General features: G+C 43.0%; 1 protein-coding gene across 1 annotated transcript; it reads right to left on the minus strand.

Annotated features, from left to right (window-relative positions):
- Positions 1 to 332: 332 nt before the first annotated feature.
- On the minus strand, positions 333 to 22544 carry LOC109216796 (DNA-binding protein HEXBP-like). Its single transcript, XM_019380993.1, has 3 exons — positions 22467 to 22544; positions 21698 to 21950; positions 333 to 442 (listed from the first exon to the last, which is right to left on the minus strand). The coding sequence occupies exons 1-3, from the start codon at positions 22542 to 22544 to the stop codon at positions 333 to 335; spliced, it is 441 nt and encodes a 146-aa protein (XP_019236538.1).
- Positions 22545 to 23962: the final 1418 nt, after the last annotated feature.

Here is a 23962-nt window from a genome sequence, read left to right on the forward strand (position 1 = left end):
CAAACTCCAAAACCGGGTCAAAAATGGTGAACTTATGCGAAAAAGTCGCGAAAATGGCCTTTTAAAACATTCTGCCCAGCACTTAAAATCTCTTAATCGCGATCGCGGGACCTCCATCGCTATCACGAAGCACAAGCTTCCCAGACCCCAAATTTACTCTACGCCAACGCGTCATCTACCACTCGAACGCGATGCTCAGACATGCTACTCCTACGCGATCGCGAACAAGGGACCGCATTCGCGATGCACGAACTCGCGGTCAACATCTGGTCCACATAGCCTTACGCGAACGCGACCTTCCAAACGCGTTCGCGAACAATAACCTCACAGCCTCACACGATCGCACCTCCAACTTCGCGAACGCGAAGAACAATCTGGACTGCCCCTACAAAAGCTTTTACGCGATCGCGAGCCTCATCACGCGACCGCGAAGAAGAAAAACCTGCAATAGAACTGAAGCTAAAATCTGCAACTTTTCAACATGCAATTTGATCCGTTTAACCACCCGAAACTCACCCGAGGCCCTCGGGACCTCAACCAATCATGCCAACATATCCCTTAACATTATTCGAACTTGTTCCAACCTTCGGAATGCTCAAAACAACATCAAAACACCAAATTTGCATCAGATTCAAGCCTAAGAATTTCAAAAACTCCCAAATTCCGCTTTCGATCAAAAAGTCTATCAAACCACATCCGAATGACCTGAAATTTTGCACACACATCCCAAATGACACAACGGACCTACTGCAACCTCCGGATTCCATTCCGACCCCTATATCAAAATCTCACCTATCAACCGGAAGACGCCAAAATTTCAATTTCGCCAATTCAAGCCTAAACCTTCCACGGACCTCTAAAATACATTCCGATCATGCCCCTAAGTCCCAAATCACCTAACGGAGCTAATCAAATCATATAAATTCCAATCCGAGATCATATGCTAACAAGTCAAAACTTGGTCAAACCTTTCAAATTTTAAGCTTCAAACTGAGAACTGCTCTTCCAAATTCATTTCGATTACCCTGAAAAGCAAAACCGACGATTTACATAAGTCATAATACATCACACGGGTTAGTCATGCCCGAGAACTGGTGAGCGAAGTGTAAAGGCTCATAACGACCGGTCGGGTCGTTACATCCTCCCCCACTTAAACATACGTTCGTCCTCGAACGTGCCCATAGTTGTTCCAAAAGCCAACAAGTCGCTGTATATCCTTACCATGCAGATACCCCGGGGTGATCCCACGTCACCCTATCTCATATAGGTCCGACAACACAATGTAACTGAAATTTCGCAATCAACCTAGCGCATAAACCTTAGAACCACATTCCCACTTCTAAAATCATCCACAAAATCAGAATCTCACATCTATACTTTGAATAAGCCCGAACAAGCTGTAACAAACCATATCTGCAACTTCAGATGCAATTACATGATATACCCCATAACTCAAACACTCGTAGCGATAACTTCTAATCATAGCAGCTGTTCAAAAAAACCGAATATCGATAATAAGCCTCTTATCAAATAAAGCCTCATTCCAACACTTCCGTATACTGTCAATGATAAATGAAACACATAGGAAGTCATAACCACTCCTCAGATCAACCATTCGTGAAGCCACTTCTCCTTTAGCAAGGACCATAGCAAATTTCTGAGCCGAACATCGATATTATCCTTCCAACACGCTGAAACCGAATCCGTTTGTATTCATTCTAGATCCCGACGATCTCATCTAATCCAACACAACTAATCTGGTGACATGACACATCAATACAATCTAAAGCCACAACTCGTACAATCCGCACACCAATAAGCAACAATCCGAACGCACTCAAATCATGAAAATGACTCAAATGAGAGAGCTATACTACAAGCTCACCGGTACCACCGCACCAAATAATAAGAACCCGTCACACCTCGTAGAAACAGAACACGCGAATCCAACCCGAAAGGTCATATCTCCACATAACTTCGCTGCAATGCGCGACCCTATCCAAATATTGGCGCACATGAGACACCTCCAGTCACTATGCTCAAAATCGACAACCATGCGCAATTTGATGTCTAGAACCAAAGCAAATCATCATAACCACGGCGAAGCAATTGACATAACATTACACAAACCCGAAAGGACACAACCGATATGCTATCCGCCGAGCAATACCCAATACTCTTCCCGCTCGAATTCCACTGAGAGACCCCAATAAAACCGCACCACATGTGCCTATAACTAACAAATCCTAATGCCTCGCAACACGGAAAGGTCACTCATAGATCTCCCCTGATCACTAATAAGCTCAATAACAATCGAATCAAAACATCCCTAAACAATATAACTCGGAGTCAACCAAGCCGACTCGATGTAGAACACACATCCCTATTGGCCTACCAATGAACCCATTATCAAGGAGTTCCTGAAGCTGCTCCTTCAACTCCTTTAACTCTGCCGGTGCCATACGATATGGTGCCCGACACCAAATCAATACCGAAATCAACAACCCTGTCCGGCGACATGCCCGGCAGTAGGAAACACATCCAGAAAATCCCTTACCACCGGAACTGAATCAATGGTAGGAGTCTCTGCACTGACATCCATCATGAAGGCCAAATAAGAAAGACAACCCTTCCCAACCATCCGCTGGGTCTTCAAAAATGAAACCACCCTACTGGGAACATAATCCGTCGAACCTCACCACTCAATCTGTGGCGTTCCCGGCATAGCCAACGTCACCGTCCGAGCGCAATAGCCCAGAATAACACGACATGGAGAAAACCAGTCCATACCCAAATCACACCAAAATCTAGCATACTAAGCAACAAAGATCCACTCTGGTCTCCAAACCTCCTATAGTTACCACAAAAGACCGATATACGCGGTCTACAACCACGACCTAACCTGTTTATGAGAACTCCAGTCTCCAAATCCATACAACATGCGAATCACCATAACCGATCCCAACTCCATCGTCCGAATATACAACGTGTAACGACCCAACTGGTCGTTTTGAGCAATTGCGTCTGGTTCGGCAGTTTGAGGTCATGAGCAGCTTCATATTATGTGTACCGACTTGCGTGCGAAGTCCAGGCGTGAAACCGGAAAGCTTTTATGTGAAAATAAGAAGAAAAAAATAGTAATTTCTAGAGTTAAAACCTGGTTTTTAGTTGACTTTGGTCAATATTTTTGGTAAACGGACCCGGATCTGTGTTCCGACGATCCCGGGAGGTCCGCTGTAAAATATGGGACTTGGGTGTATGCTCGGAATTTGAATTCCGAGGTCCCTAGCCGTAGAAAACAATTTTTGAACAAAATTGTTGTGCTGGTTTTTAAAGGAAATAAAGAAATGAATTAATGTTTGAACTCATTGGCATCGGGCCCGTATTTTGGTTCCGAAGCCCGGTACAAGTTTTTTATGATATTTAAGTCCTATCTGTGGAATTTGGTGAGAATCAGAATTGATTTGACGTGATTTGGACGTCCGGTTGAAAAGTTAGAAAATCATGAGTTTTGAGGTTAAATTCATAGTTTTTAATGTTATTTTGATGATTTGATCGCACGAGCAAGTCCGCATGATATTTTTAGACTTTCATGCAAGTTTGGTTGGAGCCCCGAGGGCTTGGGTGAGTTTCGGATAGGTTTAGGCTATGTTGCGCCTGTTTTTGGATGCTTCATCGTCGTTTCTTCAAGCAAAAATGATACCATATTGAGCAAATGAGATCCAATTCAGTTTTTATTGATCCATTAGATCCGTATCAAAATTACGGAGCCATAGGAAAAAGAATCATCGAATTTGGACATCGTATGAGGAAGTTATGATCATTTTCGTGTCGGGAAAAATTGTTGGTTTCTGGTGTGGTCGCAAATGCGAACTTTTTCATCGCAATTACGGTGGCCTGTTCGCAAATGCGAACTCTTTGTCGCAAATGCGACTTTTGCCAGCCCTGCCTTGTTCGCAAATTGCGAGGGTTCACAATTGCGAACCCTAGGTCGCAAATGCGACATCTGAGGCCTGTTAAGTGAGATTTTTGACGGGATTTTCACCCATTTTTCAACTTTCTCAAACCCTAAAGCTCCATAGGCGATTTTCCAAAGACCCAATCTTCTCCAAATCATTGGCAAGTGATCTCTAACTAATTCCTTTCATTCCTTAACAACTTTTAACAAGATTATAACCAAAAATCTAGAGTTTTCATGGTAAAGATTGGGATTTTTGGGTAGAGATTAGGATTTTCAAATTATGGGGATTTAGACCTCGATTTGAGGTCGGATTTCAAAACCAATTGCATATTTGGGTTCGTGGGTATATGGGTGTTCGGTTTTTATAAATTTTGTCGGGTTCCGAGGTGCGAGCCCGGGAAGTTAACTTTTGTTGACTTTTTGCAAATTGTATAAGAATCATAGTTTTGTCAATTGAAATTGTTTTCTCTTGCATTGTTTGATGTATTCAAGTCATTTTTGGTTAGATTAAGCCGAGCGTTGATGAATTGGTAAAGGAAAAGCTAAATTGAGTATTGAATTGGCTGGATTGAGGTAAGTATCTTGCCTAACCTCGTGTGGGGGACTTCCCCTTAGGATTTGAGTCTTCTATGTTGATTGTAGTTCGTGTACGCGAGGTGACGAGTGCGTACTCGGACTTATTTGTGGGAAATCGGCCTTTTAGGGTTCTTAGGTCCTTATATTCACTATGTATGAAGTTATTCTTCATATGACTGAGTTTCCTATTTACTAGTTTCGCTTCTGCATGCTTAATTGGAATTAATTGCTTCATGATTCACTCTTATTGCCTAATTGACTCCTATTTGATTTAACTGAAGACTTTCGCCTCTCATGTTGTCATGCTATCTTTTCATAGCTGCTTGTCTTATTTGAAAATTATTATTATCCCTCCTGAGATTGTTTAGTCTTAAGTGAAGCTAAGATCATCTTTCCTTAATTGAATTGTCGAATATCCTCGTAACTTTCCAACCTTAAAAGGAGTTTAGATAACCTATATCTTTGTTGACTTGCCTTTATTTGGGACTACTGGACTCATGTTGATTTCCTTGTTATTGACTTGTATATTGTGGGATCGTTGCTACATATTAGTTTTCCCTATGTTGAACTGTCCCCTTTATGCCAACATTCTTTTCTGTGGTTATTCCTTGTGAGCTGGTTCTACCGTTTCTTTGTGATTTACAGTTCTTGAGTTGATTTACTTGCCATACCTTGTATTGTTGTCATTGTTGTTGTTATACGTACTGTGGTGAAGTACGAGTTTTCTGCTGTGCTGTAACTGTTGTTTCTGTTGGTTGTGCTGCATATTTAGTTTGGGAATACGGAATGGTATTCCGGGATATCCCCCTGCATATTTACTTTGGGACTACAGAACGGTATTTTGGGAGATCCCCCTGCACATTTATGTTTGGGACTACGAGACGGTATCCCGGGAGATCCCCTGTACTGGATATTTACTTTGGGACTATGGAACGGTATTCTGGGAGATCCCCTGCACATTTATGATTTGGACTACGGGACGGTATCCTGGGAGATCCTCTGTACATTTACGTTTGGGACTACGGGACGATATCCTGGGAGATCCCCTGTTAATATCACTGTGTTCTGAGCTGTTGTTTTCATTGATCCTATCCCTATGTAAACATTATATGTGCGGTCCGTTCTGTTCCTTATACTTACTAGTTGGTGCGAACTATGTTAGGACACTTGCACAAGCATACACGTGGTTAATCACCCTTATCGGGTAGGAGGCTCTTTGAGATTTCTGAGTATAGACGCACACCCTTGTTATTTGCCTTCCATGTGAGAATGACTCTTTTGGGGCACGTGAGTTGTCAGTATGATTAAGAGGTGTGATGAGGGCACAAGATGCCAAGTTTTAGGGTTCAGGTATTGAGACCCGTAATGTATGATATGAGATGAGGTGTCACAGGGTGACTGATATGCGAAGGTTATCTATTTAAAAAGATTATATTCGAAAATCATTTATTTTGAAAGAACTCTTTTTGAAAAGAACATTTATTTGAATGAAGTATATTTCGAAACATTTTTATCACTTAAAAGGTTTGACTATTTGATTGACGCTTGTTGGTTAAGACTTAAGGTGAAAATTATCAGAGTTGTTGAGTTATGACTTGTCTTTACTGTATTTGTGATTTCGGATTTGGGTTGTATTCTCGCTTACCTTTCCGTGTTTTCCTTATGGCCTCCCCTTGAGTACTTGCTGTTTTCTTTCCTTATTTTTAATTACTATATGGTTAGCCATATCGCGTAGTCTCTATATAAATATCATGATCTGTATATTAGACCAGTAGGTGTCTTGACCGTTCCTCGTCAATACTCTACCGAGGTTAATCTTGATACTTACTGGGCACCGCTGTGGTGTGCTCATACTACACTTCTGTACATTTTTTTGTACAGATCCAGGTATTCAATCGATTGTAGCTGTGGGGGTCGTTGCGGTGGAGACTCAAGGTAAACCTACTGTAGCGTTCGCAGGTCTCGGAGTCACCTTCAATTGTACTTATTTACATATGTTCCTTTTGTTTCGGAACAATGATGTATTTATTTTGTCTAACTACTCTTAGAAAGGCTTATGACTTGTACCACCGGTTTTCGGAATTGTAATTTGTTCAGAGTAATTTAATTTATAGTTAGTAAATATCAATGTTATTTTAGTTAATGTTAGGCTTACCTAGTTTAGAGACTAGGTGCCATCACGACTCCTTCGGAGGGATTTTCGGGTCGTGACACAACGCACCTCTAATACCCAATCATTCCACGAGAGGTACTCCTATAATTCTTCTGTGCCACTGAGCAAACTCGAATATCAGCAGTCGATCCAACAAGAGAGTGCTGCAATACTAATGAAGTATCCTCAACTCAAACACATCGCCCTTTCTAAAATGTATACCCTCATCAAGCCACACCAATCAGTGATCTCATTTATCTAGTCATCTGAAACTGTCCGTGCTACCTAAGAATTTGTGACCTTCCTTTCAAAACTGAACTGTGACCTTACACATACAAATCTCAATCCTACACAACACACCGCATATACCATACCATCCTAGGATAAACATGAGAACTTCGTATCCATTTCGAGCCACAAGCAACTACGTACTCAACTAGCCAAGAACTTTCCAATGATCCCATCTAGAAGAAAATCACTATACATCCCATGCTCCTCACGCTCGTAGAAAATATACATCTCTAACCGTGGTAGAAACCATTAAGAACTCTCCGAATTCCATTTGCACAAAACTAACCGTCAGGATTGAATCCTTCTAACTCAACCAAGCTATGCAGGCCACTAAAACCCAAAAGCATTGCCGCGAAACACCTGTAGAAACTCATTACCTCGTAAACACCCAAAGAACTAATCATATCCTTACCGTGCCGATCCGGCCTACTACCAAGCTATCCCATCTATCCAAGTTCCTTCTGAATTACCTTCAACTTGATACTTCTTCTCACTATAACACCACAATTCCTCAACTCAGACTCACCACACGATACCCAAGCATAAAACCACACCGCCTAAGGCTCATAAGCCGTTGAATACTCTCTTAAATATTCCCAAAAGCACAAAATACCTACCATGAAGAGACTCCCTGCAAATCCAAAGCCATTACCTTTACCTTCCTGATACTGATATATGGAACCCCATAATTGATATAGAAATGCCACAAGTATTGACACCCTCCAACGGAAACCTCAGTTTCTACCCAAATGTACAACTTGAAAATCTCCAATTATTACATGTAAAATCTTGAACCCATTAGAACCATTCTCGAGAGTCATCCATTTTACTCAAACCGCAATTAGACTGATCAAACGGACCGGACAACCTGTGTTCCAATAGCACTCCAACACTGCAGAATGTAACCTCACCTTAATGCAACCAAGAAACTTCCTGTTCTATGCACCGTACATCCTTTACCAATAACAACTCAAGTCATTCCATGATTATCATACACCCATAAAGCATAACATAACCTTTATTAAAATTTTCTTTACTCGAACCGTCCTCGACCTCAACCTCCGTAAGCCATAACTGATTCACTGATACGCCTAAAACTGGAACCCTCATAGCACACAACCGTGCAATCAGCTAATCAATAGTAGACTCCCCCACTTGGCTCAAAGCCATGGATCAATACGCACAAGAACTCATAATGAATATACTCTATTACTGCCATAATACCATAGTGAGACTAAACTCAATCCTTCATAAGCTCGTGCAACACATTCCATCTAGTACTTCAAATCTTTCGCAAATCTCGCGTTCACCCTCGTAACAGTCAAGCCCACTCTCTTAAGCGACCCAAATTTAAATTGCAACACATATACTTCACTGGTAAAGGAGATCTTCCAACAACAACATAAGGATCACACAAACTTCAGAACACTCCGCAGGAGATAACCCACCTGCTTCGCTTCAAACTAACATCTCTTTATACCCTTCCACCGTCATAAACATTACGTAGTCCTTTAATCTTCCTGAGTCTGAACTCATAACACAACGTGAAATCTACTTCACTTCCCAACTAGGCAACATGAAAAGATCCCTCATAACACCCACAACTCGGGGCTAGACATCAAATCACGATGGAAATCAAACACCAAATAGTTCTTGCTGCCCCAAAGCAGACCCTTCTCATCTCATTCCATTCATATGAACACATCTCGCAGTCACATCAACCTCATCACGCAGATTTCCTGTCACCGCTTCCCTTAATAGGGACACAACAGAAAATATATATCCGGAAACACGCGCTCGCTCGACCAACAGCTCAGGGCTCAAGCCATAGGCAGAATTCGGCCTCAAGTCTTCCAGACTGGCCCAACATCAATACACAGAGATCACATCTCTCCCCTCGATAAGGGAATCACAAGCCATCGATGCACATCTGGTACAGAGCGCCCATGCGCGCATACGAATGCGTGGAAGGAATTCAAAGAGTTACATTTCAAGCTGAATCAAGGATGCATGATAAGAATTCAAGAAGCTGAAATTTCCTAAAGGGTCTGCAGCCTCCCGAAGATAAGTACAGACGTCTCCGTACCGATCCGCAAGACTCTACTAAACCTGCTCATGACTCGCGAGACCTATGTAACCTAGGATCTGATACCAACTTGTCATGACCCTAAAATCGACCCGGTCGTGATGGCGCCTATCGTAAAACTAGGCCAGCCGACACAACTCCCGAATTAACCATTTAATCAATAACAATCATTTTTAAGCCTTTAATTAATCAAATATCTCATAAGGTAAGTCTAAATGAACTGTGCGGAATAAATACACAAGCCCAACATTGGGGTGTCACAAGTCACGAGCATCTACTAAGGTCTGAACACAACTAAGAATCTAAAATGTACTAAATACAATCTAAGGAATACAAGAGGGAGAAAAGCAGTGCTGCGAACATCGGGCAGCTACCTTGCTAACTCCAATGACTCTGCCACTAAGCAATCAACACCCGCTACCGGGTTCAGAACTACCTGAACCTGCACACAAGGTGTAGGGAGTAATGTGAGTACGCCAACTCAGTAAGTAATAAAAGTAAATGAAAGCTGAGCAGTAAGAAAACACGTAAGCCACGTCATAACACTACGACAAATGCAGTACATTTTCCAAAACAGTACAGAAATCATTTACTTCGTAAATTAAGCTCAGTTTCAGTAAAACCTTTGAAAAACAACTTTCAATAGTTTCAAACGAGTGATAAAACAGTGAGTAGAAATGATAGAGACGTAAACAGCCCCACGGGCAAAACATGTACATAAACCGCCCCTCGGGCATAATATCAATAGAACCAGCTCCTTGGGCTACCTCACAATCACTCGAAATCAGGCCCTCGAGCAAAACATGAATCAAGAACTGCCCCTCGGTCCTGAAGAACAGCCCCTCGGGCTCCAAAATCAAACAATAACAGCCCCTCGGGCTACAACACATCACACACACTGGGTAGCCGCGCTCACTGGGGGTGTACAGACTCCGGGAGGGGCCCCTTACGGCCCAAGTGCAATAACAAGCCATCTCGTGGCATAATCAAACAGGCTCTCGGCCTCATATTAATCACATGCCACCTCATGGCATAGTAAATCAGGACCTCGGCCTCTCATATATCACAAATCAATACCACATGCTGCGGCGCGCAGCCCGATCCCATGATATCCCCACAACACAGGCCCTCGGCCTCACTCAGTCAGATATCACTCAAGCCCCTCGGGCTGACAGTAAAACAAGTACTCGGCTCAAAATCATTTATGAAATCAAAAGGAGCGAATAAAACTGAGTTATGAAAACAGTGAGAACATAGCATGACTGAGTGTAAACATTAAACCAAAACAGTGAGGAAAAATAGTAGTAAAAGCCCCTAAGGGTCCAAACAATCGGCACAAGGCCCAGACACGGCATTTAGCCCCAAACACAATAATATTTTCCAAAATACAACAATATCAAATAGTTTTCAAGTAAAATACGCGACTTAATAGTCGTATGGGATGGACCAAGTCAGAATCCCGAACGGTGCACGACCCCACGCTCGTCATATAGCGTGTGCGTCACCTCAAAGTAGCACAACGATGTGAAATCCGGGGTTTCATACCCTCAGAACAGTATTTACAATCATTACTTACCTCAATCCGGTCCAAACTCTATCCCGCGATGCCTTAGCCTCTCGAATCGGTCTCCAAATGCTCCAAATCTAACCAAATACAGATTTATACCATCAAAATATGCTAAGGGAACAAAGCCCACTCGAAAATATCCAATTTATACCAAAAATTCCGAAATTGGCCAAACCCGGCCCCCGGGCCCACGTCTCGGCATCCAATAAAAATTACACCAATAGAATCCTTACACTCTCACGAGTTCGTACCTACCAAGAATATCAAAATCGGACCTCAAATGGCCCCTCAAATCCTCAATTTACACTCTCAAAATTCATGCCCTAATTCCCCAATATCAAAATCTCACCTATCAACCGGAAAACACCAAAATTTCAATTTCGCCAATTCAAGCCTAATCCTTCCACGGACCTCCAAAATACATTCTGATCACGCTCTTAAGTCCCAAATCACCTGACGGAGATAACCAAATCATAAAAACTCCAATCCGAGATCATATGCTAACAAGTCAAAACTTGGTCAAACCTTTCAAATTTTAAGCTTCAAACTGAGAACTGCTCTTCCAAATTCATTCTGATTACCCTGAAAACCAAAACCGACGATTTACATAAGTCATAATACATCACACGGGGCTAGTCATGCCCGAGAACTGGCGAGCAAAGTGCAAAGGCTCAAAATGACCGGTCGGGTCGTTACAATTAGAAATATTGAGTCATCAATAAACTTGGCATATAATGAGTGATGCACTTAAAGTGAAATTTAGTTGTTGAATGTGGTGATAAACTTACCATGTTTCCTAATCTTAAGTTGCAGTGGGACTTACTATTATTATGTTAGAATTTGACATATGTTAAACTATTTTACTTTTTTTTGAATTTTGAAATTGTGTTATATTCATGGTTCCAATTTGCTTGTTTTAGTAGTATTGGCTCATATTGCATGTTGTTCAGTTTTTTAGTTTGAATTTGTCACGACGTAAAATCCACTAAGGGTCGTGATGGCGCCAGATACCATTGTCAGGCAAGCCAACACCAAATAACTAGTGATTTCTCGTTTTAGTTATTTCTAAAATCACTTTTTTTTACATTTAGACAATAAATAATAAATCCCACTGAATAAGTAATGATACCTTTAACAATTTTAAAATACTGAATAATCCCATAGACATCCCAGAACCCGGTGTCACAAGTGCATGAGCAATTTCTAGGAAATAATATAGTACAATAACCGTCCGGTATACAAATGGTACAATAGAGAAAATACAATACAGTGAAAGAGACTATGCCGGCTGCGGATCGCCTCGAGAGATGCAGCTCACCTAAGTCTCTGTATCATCCATGCTGCTACGCCCATTAGGCCGCTAAAGGTACAAGTGCTTGTGCAACAAAAATGCACAGCAAGTGTAGCATGAGTACAAAAACAACGTGTACTCAGTAAGTATCCCGCCTAATCTCGAAGAAGTAGAGACGAGAGGTCGACTTCGACACTTACTAGTGGTCCAATAATGATACACCAATAATATAATAAATCAAGGATTTTTATAAACGTGATTCTAACTAAATAGAATGAAGCAAGTGAACAATTCTTTCTTTTATAGGAAATTCCCAAATTCCTTTTCATTATTTATACATTTATCTCAAGGCCAGGGAGAACAAATATCAATATTTATAATTTCTAAGGCAAACATTACAAGCATGCGCAAATCATGCCGATGACGTACGGCCCGATCCAACAATATTTAAACTGTGCACTGCCAGAGGGTCGAATGGCGCGAACCATAGATATATCTATTTAATCTACCGAGGCGTTCGGCCCGTTCCAAAATAAATAAACACATTCAAGTAGTCAACCAAGAATTCATCAGGGAGCAATTATTCAGGAAAAGGCAAGTTTCTCTTTTAAAAGTCAAGAAATGATGTCTAGCCTTTTAGAAATTTATTTATACATTCAATATGTGTTTAAGTATTTTTAAATTGACAACAAGGTTGCAAATATTACAAGTAATGCATGCTTTAGGGCCCTAGACTACCCGGACTTAAGCATAATAGTAGCTACGCATGGACTCTAGTCACCTCGTGCGTACGTAACCCCCACAAATAGGAGCACATAACCGATTAACCCACCTATGGGGACGACTGCCTCTTACAAGGTTAGAAATGAGACTCACCTCGCTCCGAAGTTTCATAACCGGCATTCCACGCCCTTCCAAAGACTCAAATCGATGCATAACGCTCCAAAACTAGCCAATAATTATGCAAATCTATTAATATATGCTCAATTACTCATGATAATCCAATTTATAAAAATTCCTAACCCCGATCGAAAAGTTGACAAAAACTCCCTCGGGCCCACGTGCCCGGATTTCGGAATTTTTCGAAGATAAAGTTTACCCCCAACCTCAAAAACTCAAATATATAATTGACTCTCAATTTCATGTCCAAAATCATGGTCGAAATTCAAGAATACAAATTTCCTAGGTTTTCTTCAAAATGCCAAAATTTCTACTAATTTACATGATTTTCCATGTTAAAATCTAGATATAATCCAAGTAATTAACTTGCAATAGGTGGGAATCACTTAAATGGAGCTCCAAAATCGCTCCTAGGTCGGCTCCCATGGAGGAAATGAGATGAAATGAACCAAACCCATTTCTTTACACTTATACACTGCCCAGACGACTCTTCTTCGTGTTCGCGAGAGCCCCATCGCGTTCGTGAAGAAGAAAATTCCCAAAAATAATTATCCAAACTCTTCTTAGACAGCCTCTAGTATAATGGCCATAACTTTTTGTACAAAACTCCAAATGACCAATGATTTAATATTTTGAAAACTAGACACCAAGATCAACAACTTACATGTTTTGGTCATCTCCCAATTCCTTATAGATTATGAGATATAAGCTGCCAAAGTCAGCCCCGTGCAACACAAATTTCTTCTTCATCTTCCCGGACAGCCTGTAATTTACCAGCCATAACTTTTTGTACACAAATCCAAATGCTAAATGGTTTACTTTTATGAAAACTAAACACAAAGGGCTACAACTTTTATTTTTGGACATCTCCAAATTTCTTATAGATTGCGAGATATGAGCCTCCGAAGTCAGACCTGTGCAACAGAGATTTCCTTCTTCGCGAACGCGATATCTCTTCACGAACACGCAGAACAGAGTCCCTGAAGCCAAATCCTTCTTCGTGAACGCGAGATGTTCCTCGCGAACGTGAAGAACAACACCAGACACCAGCATCAGCTATTGCAAAATAGCCCGAAATGATCCGAAACCACCCCGAAACACACCCGAGGCCCCGTCAATCACCCAAACCAGTCCCATAACATAACACGGACCTTCTCGAGGCCTCAAATCACATCAAACAACATCGAAATCATGAATCGCACCCCAATTCAAGCTTAATGAACTTTAGAACTTCAAACTTCTACATTCGATGTCGAAACCTATCAAATCACGTCCGATTGATCTCAAAGTTTGCACACAAGTCACATTTGACATTACGGACCTACTCCAACTTCCGGAGTTGGATTTCGACCCTGATATCAAAAAGTCCACTTCCGGTCAAACTCCTCAAAAACCTTAAAATTTCTATCTTTATCCAAATGACTCCAAAATGACCCACGGACCTCCGAATTCACTTTCGATCGCGCTCCCAAGACCAGAATCACCATACGGAGCTATTCCCAGACTCGGAATCCCAAACGGACATTGATAACACTGAAACACACTTCAACCCAAGCTTATAAAATTCTTCCAAAAATGCTAACTTCCACAATAGGTGCCGAAACGTTCCCGGGTCTTCCAAAACCCGATCCGGACATACGACCAAGTGCGAAATCATCATACGAACCTGCTGGAACCTTCGAATCCCGATTTTGAGTTCGTTTACTCAAAAATCCAATCTTAGTCAATTCTTTCAACTTAAAGCTTCCGAAATGAGAATTCTCTTTCCAAATCAACTCTGAACTTCCCAAAATTCAATTCCGACCATGCGTACAAGTCATAATACCTGAAGTGAAGCTGCTCATGGCCTCAAACTGCTGAACGACGCGCTAGAGCTCAAAACGACCGGTCGGGTCGTCACAGAATTGATACATTAGTTTTGTCAAACATTTGAATAATGTTATGACACTATATTTATAAATATTAATTTATTTTATCAAACATGAATTCCATGATGTTCTTAGAAAATGTATATTTCTAGTTTTTGTAAGTATCTACACTAAATACTATTAATTTAAAACATACACATAAATTATTTTTACAATATCAGTTATAAATATATGATTACTAATTAATGTATATTCACGAAAAAATATACATCTTAAATACCAAATAATATATCATTTACACTTATAAAAATTTATAGGCATATATTTATTATATTAATTTTTAAGTTTTGATAATTACTTAATTTAAAATTTAATCTATCTGTGTAATTACACTTGTGCAACCAAACAGTAAACTTGTAGTTACACTGTAATTATACTATGACAAACAAACAGGTCGTCGTAATTACACAACTGTGTAATTACTAGGTTGTGTAATTACTACCCTAGTAATTACACCAATTTCAATTACAGGGTGGCTTTCCAAACAGACTCTAAAAGAATTAATTTTTGCTATTTCCTTTATTAAATAAATCTTAATAAAAGTATTTTTATGTTATTGGTTTGTTTTCATATATATCATGAAATAATAATAATTTTTATAATATATTTAAGTAGAAGTCCTCGTAATTCACAATAAGCTATCTGAGTACTTCTATGATCAATATTTCTCTCATTACTGAGATAGCTGGGATCCCCATTCATTTTTATCATGTAGAAAACTCAAATATTTCTAAAGAGAAATATTCTACTTAAAAAGGAAAAACTTTTATTATGGGAAAACTTAGTTGATTACCAAACGAATTATGGACTTTCTTTACCCCTTTTTATCTATATTTTGAATTGTAGAAATGTTGTGTTTTTACTATGAACACAATTTATTTTCTTCTTAGAAAGTGCCAAGTTTATTTTTAATTCCATATAAGAAAGGAACCATCTTTACTTCTTTATAAAATTATTTTTGATGTGAATTATTTACAAAAGTAAGAATATTATAAGTCAAATATACATAGTATGTAATAATAAAACTATTTTATAGTGAATGGAGTCAGAGGTAAAACTAAATGTCACGACCCGGATTTCCCACCCTCGGGAGTCGTGATGGCGCCTACTCGTAGAAGTTAGGCAAACCACGAAATATAGAAATTCTAACTATTTCATTTTAATCCTTTTTAACAACTTAAATTAACAGGTAATCAACAATTTAGAATTTACGATAAACAGAAATAAGCGGAAGTTTTAAACAGCTAAAAAAAATAATCAAGCCCGTACTGCAATGCTAATATACTCCACTATCCGGAATCTGGTGTCACAATATCACGGACTGTCTATGAGTACTACATAACAGAACACATAGTAAGATAGAAGAGAACGCCGGGCATGCGGACGCCTGCAGGACTACCTCGGGATCTCTAGCTGGACTGAAGGCAGCCTCTCCAAGTACTACTGTCCAAAAGATGCTCCGGGATCGGCACATAGTGCAGAGTGTAGCATCAGCACAACCGACCCCAAGTGCTGGTAAGTGCCTGGCCTAACCCCGTCGAGGTAGTGACGAGACTAGGACCAGACTCCCGATAAGCCTGTGCAGTTATATAATATACGACGGAAAAATAAACAGGAACGAACAATTTAAATGGGAGGGGGTACGTGCTACGGGGAAAAATGTCAAATCCAGCAGGAACTCAAGAGAAATATGAGAGAACAATTCAAAATCTACAACAAAACAATAATAATACTGTTGCGGCGCGCAACCCGATCCCTTATAATTTAACACTGTTGCGGCGTGCAACCCGATCCAATTATATCACTGTTGCAGCATGCAACCCGATCCAATATAACCTTGTTGCGGCGTGCAACCCGACCCAATATAACATTGTTGCGGCGTGCAACCCGATCCATATTTAGTATTGTTGCGGCGTGCAACCCGATCCATATATAACATTGTTGCGGCGTGCAACCCGATCCATATTTAGTATTGTAATCAAAAAGCCCTAGCTCTACCCAATCCCTAATTTTCTACCCTCAATCACATATTTTAGGCCTAGAAATCTAGTGGGTGTTGATAAAAATGGAAGAAAACAAGTCAAAGATTACCTACCCAAGAGGTTATGGTGACGAAGTTCTTCAAAAATCGCCCAAGAGGTGTGGAGAAGAAGAAGTTTGTGAAAAATGGGTTAAATCCCGTAATGCATTCTGTTTCTGGACTTTTAAAATAACTTGGCGGATTTGGTCATCGCGTTCGCGATAAGCTCATCGCGTTCGCGATGAATTAGGTCTGACAGACTTTCGCATTCGCGGAAGATGGCTCGCGTTCGCTGAGAAGTAACTCCTCGAACCTTCGCGTTCGCGTCCAAGTGGTCGCGTTCGCGTAGGTATAATTTTCCCTTCCCCTTGACCAGGCCACAAGCCTTCGCATTCGCGATACTAGGCCCGCGTCCGCGAAGGGTAGACCCCCCAAAGCTTCGCGTTCGCGACCTAGGTCTCGCGTTCGTGTAGAAGGAATTTTCCTTCAGCACAATTAACTCATTGCGTTCGCGAGGGTCCTCCCGCGAACACGAAGAAGAAAATACCTGAATACCATCAACTGAAAACCTGCAACTTTTTAAGAGTTTAAAACCTTCCGAAACACATCCGAAACACACCCGAGCCCTTGGGGGCTCCAAACCAAACATATGTACTAACTCAAAAACATCATATGATCCGCGCGATCAAATCGCCAAATTAACCCCTTAAATAACGAATTAAACCTCAAAATTAATGAAATATTTCAAAACTTCTTAAAACATCAAATTTTGCATTTAAGGTCCGAATCCCGTCAAACGGATTCCGTTTCTTACCAAACTTCACAGAATTATCTTAAATCACATATAGGACCTGTACCGGGTGCCGGAACCAAAATACGGGCCTGATACCAACATGTTCTAATCCAAATTCATTTCCAAATCCTTTAAACAATTTCAGAAAACAATTTTCTTTAAAAATTCATTTCTCGGGCTTGGGACCTCGGAATTCGATTCCGGGCATACGCCTAAGTCCCATATTTTTCTACGGATCCGGGACTGTCCGATTACGGGTCCGGGTCCGTTTACCCAAAATATTGACCGAAGTCAACTTAAATGCATTTTAAGTCAAAATTTCAATATTTTCACAGATTTTTCACATAAAAGCTTTCCGGCTACACGCTCGGACTGTGCACGCAAATCGTGGTGAAGCTATAAGCGGATTTTAAGGCCTCGAAACATAGAATTCATTTTAAAAACAAGTGATGACCTTTTGGGTCATCACATTCTCCACCTCTAAAACAACCGTTCGTCCTCGAACGGACATAACAAAGAAGTACCTGAGTCGGGGAAAATATGGAGATAACGGCTCCGCATATCGGACTCGGACTCCCAGGACGATGCCTCAGGAGGCTGACCTCTCCACTGAACACGAACAGAAGTAAAACTCTTCGATCTCAACTGACGAACCTGCCGGTCTAGAATGGCTACCGGCTCCTCCTCATAAGACAAGTCCTTGTCCAACTGGATAGTGCTGAAATCTAACACGTGGGATGGATCGCCGTGATACTTCCGAAGCATGGACACATGAAACACTAGATGCACGGCTGATAAGCTCAGCGACAATGCAAGTCTATAAGCCACCTCTCCCACTCGATAAAGAATCTCAAACGAACCAATGAACCTAGGGCTAAGCTTGCGCTTTTTCCCAAATCTCATCACGCCTTCATAGGCGACACTCGAAGCAATACCCGCTCACCCACCATGAAAGCCAAATCTCGAACCTTGCATCGGCATTAACTCTTTTGCCTGGACTGAGGTGTACGAAGCCAATCCTGAATGATCCTGACCTTGTCCAAGGCATCCTGAACCAGATCCGTACCTAATAACCTAGCCTCTCCCGGCTCAAACCATCCAACCGGAGACCGACACCGCCTACCATATAAAGCCTCATAAGGAGCCATCTGGATACTCGACTAGTAGCTGTTGTTGTAGGCAAACTCTGCTAAAGGCAAAAACTGATCCCACGAGCCTCAAAGTCAATGACACAAGCTCGGACCATATCCTCCAAAATCTGAATAGTCCACTCGGACTGCCCGTCCGTCTGAGGATGAAATGCTGTGCTCAACTCAACCCGTGTGCCCAACTCTCGCTGAACTGCTCTCCAGAAACGTGAGGTAAACTGCGCACCTCGCTCCGAAATGATAGACACAGGCACACCATGAAGGCGAACAATCTCCCGGATATAGATCTCAGCTAACCTCTCGGAAGAATATGAGACAGCTACAGGAATGAAATGCACTGACTTGGTTAGCCTATCAACTATGACCCACACTGCATCGAACTTCTTCTGAGTCCGTGGGAGTCCAGTAACGAAGTCCATAGAGATCCGCTCCCACTTCCACTCGGGAAGCTCAATCCTTTGAAATGAACCACTGGGCCTCTAATGCTCGTACTTAACCTGCTGACAATTCAAACACCGAGCCACATATGCAACGATATCCTTCTTCATTCTCCGCCACCAATAATGCGCCGCAAATCCTGATACATCTTCGCGGCGCCCGGATGAATAGAGTACCGGGAGCTATGGGCCTCCTCTAAAATCAACTCTCAGAGTCCATCCACATTAGGGACACAAACTCGACCCTGCAATCTCAAAACTCCATCATCACCTAAGGTAACCTGCTTGGCACCTCCGTGCTGCACCGTGTCTCTAGGACACAGAAATGGGGATCATCATACTGCCGATCTCGAAAACGCTCCAATAATGAAGAACGAGCGACTGTGCAAGCTAACACACAGCTGGGCTTAAAAACATCCAACCTCACGAACTGATTGGCCAAAGCCTGAACATCCAAAGCAAGCGGTCTCTCACCGACCGGAATATAAGCGAGACTGCCCATACTGGCTGACTTCCTACTCAAAGCATCGGCCACCACATTGGCCTTTCCCGGATGATATGAGATAGTGATATCATAGTCTTTCAACAACTCCAACCACCTCCTCTGCCTTAAATTCAACTCCTTTTGCTTGAACAAATACTGAAGACTCTTGTGATCCGTGAACACCTCACATGCCACGCCATATAGATAATGCCTCCAAATCTTTAATGCGTGAACAATGGCTGCCAACTCCAAATCATGAACCGGTTAGTTCTTCTCATGAATCTTCAACTGCCGCGAAGCATAGGCAATGACCTTGCCATCCTGCATCAACACTACGCCAAGTCCAATACGAGATGCATCACAATAAACTGTATAAGGCCCTGAACCTGTGGGCAAAACCAACACCGATGCCGTAGTCAGAGCTGTCTTGAGCTTCTGAAAGCTCGCCTCACACTCATCCGACCATCTGAACTGGGCACCCTTCTGGGTCAACCTGGTCATCGGGGCTGCGATGGATGAGAACCCCTCCACGAACCGAAGATAGTAGCTTGCCAATCCCAAGAAATTCCGAATCTCTGTAGCTGATGCTGGTCTAGGCCAGTTCTTGATTGCCTCAATCTTCTTCGGATCAACCTGAATACCCTCTGCTGATACAACATGACCCAGAAATGAAACTGAACTCAACCTGAACTCACACTTCGAGAACTTAGCATATAACTGACTATCCCTCAAGGTCTGAAGAACTACTCTAAGATGCTGCTCGTGCTCCTTCCGGCTGCGGGAATAGATCAGAATATCATCAATGAAGACTATCACGAACGAATCCAAATAAGGCCTGAACACTCAGTTCAAAATCAAATCCATAAAAGCTGCTGGGGTATTTGTCAACCCGAATGACATCACCAAGAACTCATAATGCCCGTACCGAGTGCGGAAAGCTGTCTTAAGGACATCGGATGCCCTAATCCTCAATTGATGGTAGCCAGATCTTAAGTCAATCTTCGAAAATACCTTGGTACCCTGGAGATGATCAAACAAATCATCAATCCTCGGCAATGGATACTTATTCTTGATTGTAACCTTGTTCAGCTGCCAGTAATCAATACACATTCTCATCGACCCATCCTTCTCCTTAACAAACAACACCGGCGCACCCCAAGGCGAAATACTGGGTCTAATGAAACCCTTCTCAAGTAAGTCTTGCAACTGCTCCTTCAACCCTTTCAACTCAGGCGGGGCCATACGATACGGCGGGATAGAAATGGCTTGAGTGCCCGGAGCCAAATCAATGCAAAAGGCAATATCCATGTCGGGTCGCATACCCGGCAGGTCTGAGGGGAAAACCTCAGGAAACTCACGAACAACGGGCACAGAATCAATAGAAGGAACCTCAGCACTAGAATCATGAACATATGCCAAATAGGCCAAACACCCCTTCTGACCATACGCCGAGCCTTCACATAAGAGATAACACTACGGGTAGAATGACCAGGAGTCCCTCTCCACTCTAAACAGGGTAAACCCAGCAAGGCTAAGGTCACCGTCTTGGCATGACAATCCAAGATAGCGTGGTAAGGTGATAACCAGTCCATCCCCAATATAACATCGAAATCAACCATGTCTAGAAGTAACAAATCTACACGAGTCTTAAGACCCCCAATCACCACAATACAAGAACGATGGACTCGATCTACCATAATAGAATCACCCACCGGTGTAGACACATATACAGGGACACTCAAGGAATTACTAGGCATGACCAGATACGGTGCAAAATAAGATGACACATAGGAGTAGGTGGACCCTGGATCAAATAAAACTGAAGCATCTCTGCCACAAACTAGAACAGTACCTGTAATAATTGCATCGGAAGCCTCAGCCTCAGGTCTGGCTGGAAGAGCATAACATCGGGGCTGGGCCCCACCACCCTGGACTACCTCTCTNATCTGTAATGTCTGCATCTGAAGACTTAGCCTCTGGCCTGGCTGCTGGCTGGCCTCCACCTCCGGCGGCCTGAGCTCCACCTCTATGACCTCTACCTCCACCTCTAACACCCCTGCCACCGCCTCTAGCTGGCTGAGCAGGCTGTGGAACCTCTGGTGCCTGAATCCTAGTATGAGAACCGTGATGCTGAATGTTGCTCGAAGCTCGAGGGCAAAATCTGACAATGTGCCTCGGGTCACCACAAGCGTGGCAAGACCTCGACTGCTGCAGCTGAGCACCCCTCAACCTCGGGCATGCCCTCCTGAGGTGACCATGCTCACCACACTCATAGCATCCACGCGAATGCTGAAGCTGAGGAAACTGAGACTGACCCTGTCGACCTGAATGGCCACCTGAAGTACCATGAGTGACCTGAAGAGCTGACTGAAAGGGCCTAGGAGGATGGCCTCTACCATAAGAACCTCTACCTCCTGACGAGGTTCCACTGAATCTGCCTCCATGACGGGGCCTCTTATCCGACCCATGACCACCTCCCTATGGCAGAACCATCTCAACTCTACGGCCCATATTGGCCACCTCCCGAAAAGGGATCTCACTCCCGGTCTGAGCCACTATACCCGGCTGACCTACCACGACTGGCTGAACCACTGGAACCTGAACCTGGGAAGCTACCTGCTCCGGAGTACGTGTAGAAGGAGTCTGAACCCCTCCTCCAGCCTGAGGAGTGGCTGGTGCTACTGGAAGCAAACCCGCTCGAATGACACTCTCCACGAAGCCTACCAATCGGACCAGAGCGTCCTGAAGAACTGGGGTGGCAATGAACCCCTCTGGGACCTGAGCTGGGCCTACCAGGACTGCTGGGGCTGGAACCTCCTCCTCCAAACCAACCTGAGGCTCTGCCACTGGGGCTGCTGCTGGAGACTCGGACGGCTGAGCGGTAGATGAAGAAGCACGGATGATCGCCATCTGCGAATGAACAGAGTAGAAACTCAATCGGTGTCCGAGAAACAGCACCGCACGACAAGAAAGAACAAATGTGAAGTTCTCCTAACTCTGTAGCCTCTGGGGGANAATAAGACCATCAATGAACCTCCTCACCCTCTCTCTCTCTCGGTGGGAAGTATGATAAGAGCATGACGAGCCAAATCGATGAATCTGGTCTCATACTGGGTGACAGTCATAGAACCCTGCTGGAGACAATCAAACTGCCTCCGATAGGCCTCTCTCTGTGTGATAGGGAGAAACTTCTCCAGAAATAGCTGAGTGAACTGCTCCCAAGTCAAGGCTGGTGATCCGGCTGGTCTAGCCAAGCAATAATCTCTCCACCAAGTCTTGGCGGATCCAGACAAGCAAAAAGTGGCAAAGTCGACCCCATTGGTCTCAACTATCCCCATGTTCCTAAGAACCTCGTGACAACTGTCTAGATAATCCTGGGGATCTCAGTAGATGCACCGCTGAAAGTAGTAGTAAAGAGCTTGGTGAACCAGTCCAACCTCCACAAAGCATCGGCAGATATAGCTGCTCCATCTCCGGTCAGAGCTACCACACCCGGCTGAACTGCTCCAACTGGCTGAACCGTTGGAGTCTGAAACTAGGGAGCCATCTGCTCCGGAGTGCGAGTAGCAGGAGTCTGGGCTCCTCCTCCAGCCTGAGAGACGGCTCGTGCTACAGGAAGCAAGCCTGCCCGAGTGACACTCTCCATAAGGCCCACTAGACGGACCAGAGCATCCTGGAGTACCGGGGTAGCAATAAAACCCTCTGGGACCTGAGCTGGGCCCACCGGAACTGCCTGGGCCGGAACCTCATCATCAAAGTCAACCTGAGGCTCCGCCGCTGGTGCTGCTGCTCTGGGCTGAGCTCCGCCCCTGCCTCGGCCTCTGGCACGGCCTCGGCCTCGCCCTCTGCCCCTCATGGGAGCTGCTGCTGGGGGCTCGGGCTGCTGATCGGTGGATGAGGAAGCGCGTGTTCTCGCCATCTGCGAAAGAACAGAGTAGAAATTCAATCAGCATTGAGAAACCAAACCGCACGACAAGAAAGAACAAATGTGAAGTTTTTCCTAACTCTGTAGCCTCTGGGGGATAAATACAGACGTGTCTGTACCGATCCCTCAGACTCTACTAAGCTTGTCCGTGAATTGTGAGACCTATGTAACCTAGAGCTCTCATACCAACTTGTCACGACCCGGATTTCCCACCCTCGGGAGTTGTGATGGCGCCTACTCGTAGAAGCTAGGCAAGCCACGAAATATAGAAATTCTGACTCTTCCAGTTTAATCCTTTTTAACAACTTGAATTAACAGGTAATCATTAATTTAGAATTTACGATAAACAGAAATAAGCGGAAGACTTAAACAGCTAAAAAAAATAATCAAGCCCGTACTACAA

The sequence above is a fragment of the Nicotiana attenuata genome, unplaced genomic scaffold (assembly GCF_001879085.1).
Source record: "Nicotiana attenuata strain UT unplaced genomic scaffold, NIATTr2, whole genome shotgun sequence".
Taxonomy (NCBI): Eukaryota; Viridiplantae; Streptophyta; class Magnoliopsida; order Solanales; family Solanaceae; genus Nicotiana; species Nicotiana attenuata.

Excerpts from the sequence above, each read along its gene's own strand:
- LOC109216796 (XM_019380993.1), bottom strand. The coding sequence starts at position 22,544 with ATGGCGATCATCCGTGCTTCTTCATCTACCGCTCAGCCGTCCGAGTCT. Across the intron at positions 21,951-22,466 it reads CCCCAGTGGCAGAGCCTCAG|GGTCAGTCTCAGTTTCCTCA; the intron begins GTTGGTTTGGAG and ends TCAGGTCGACAG. Across the intron at positions 443-21,697 it reads TGCTCAGCCAGCTAGAGGCG|GTTTTTCTTCTTCGCGGTCG; the intron begins GTGGCAGGGGTG and ends GTTCTATTGCAG.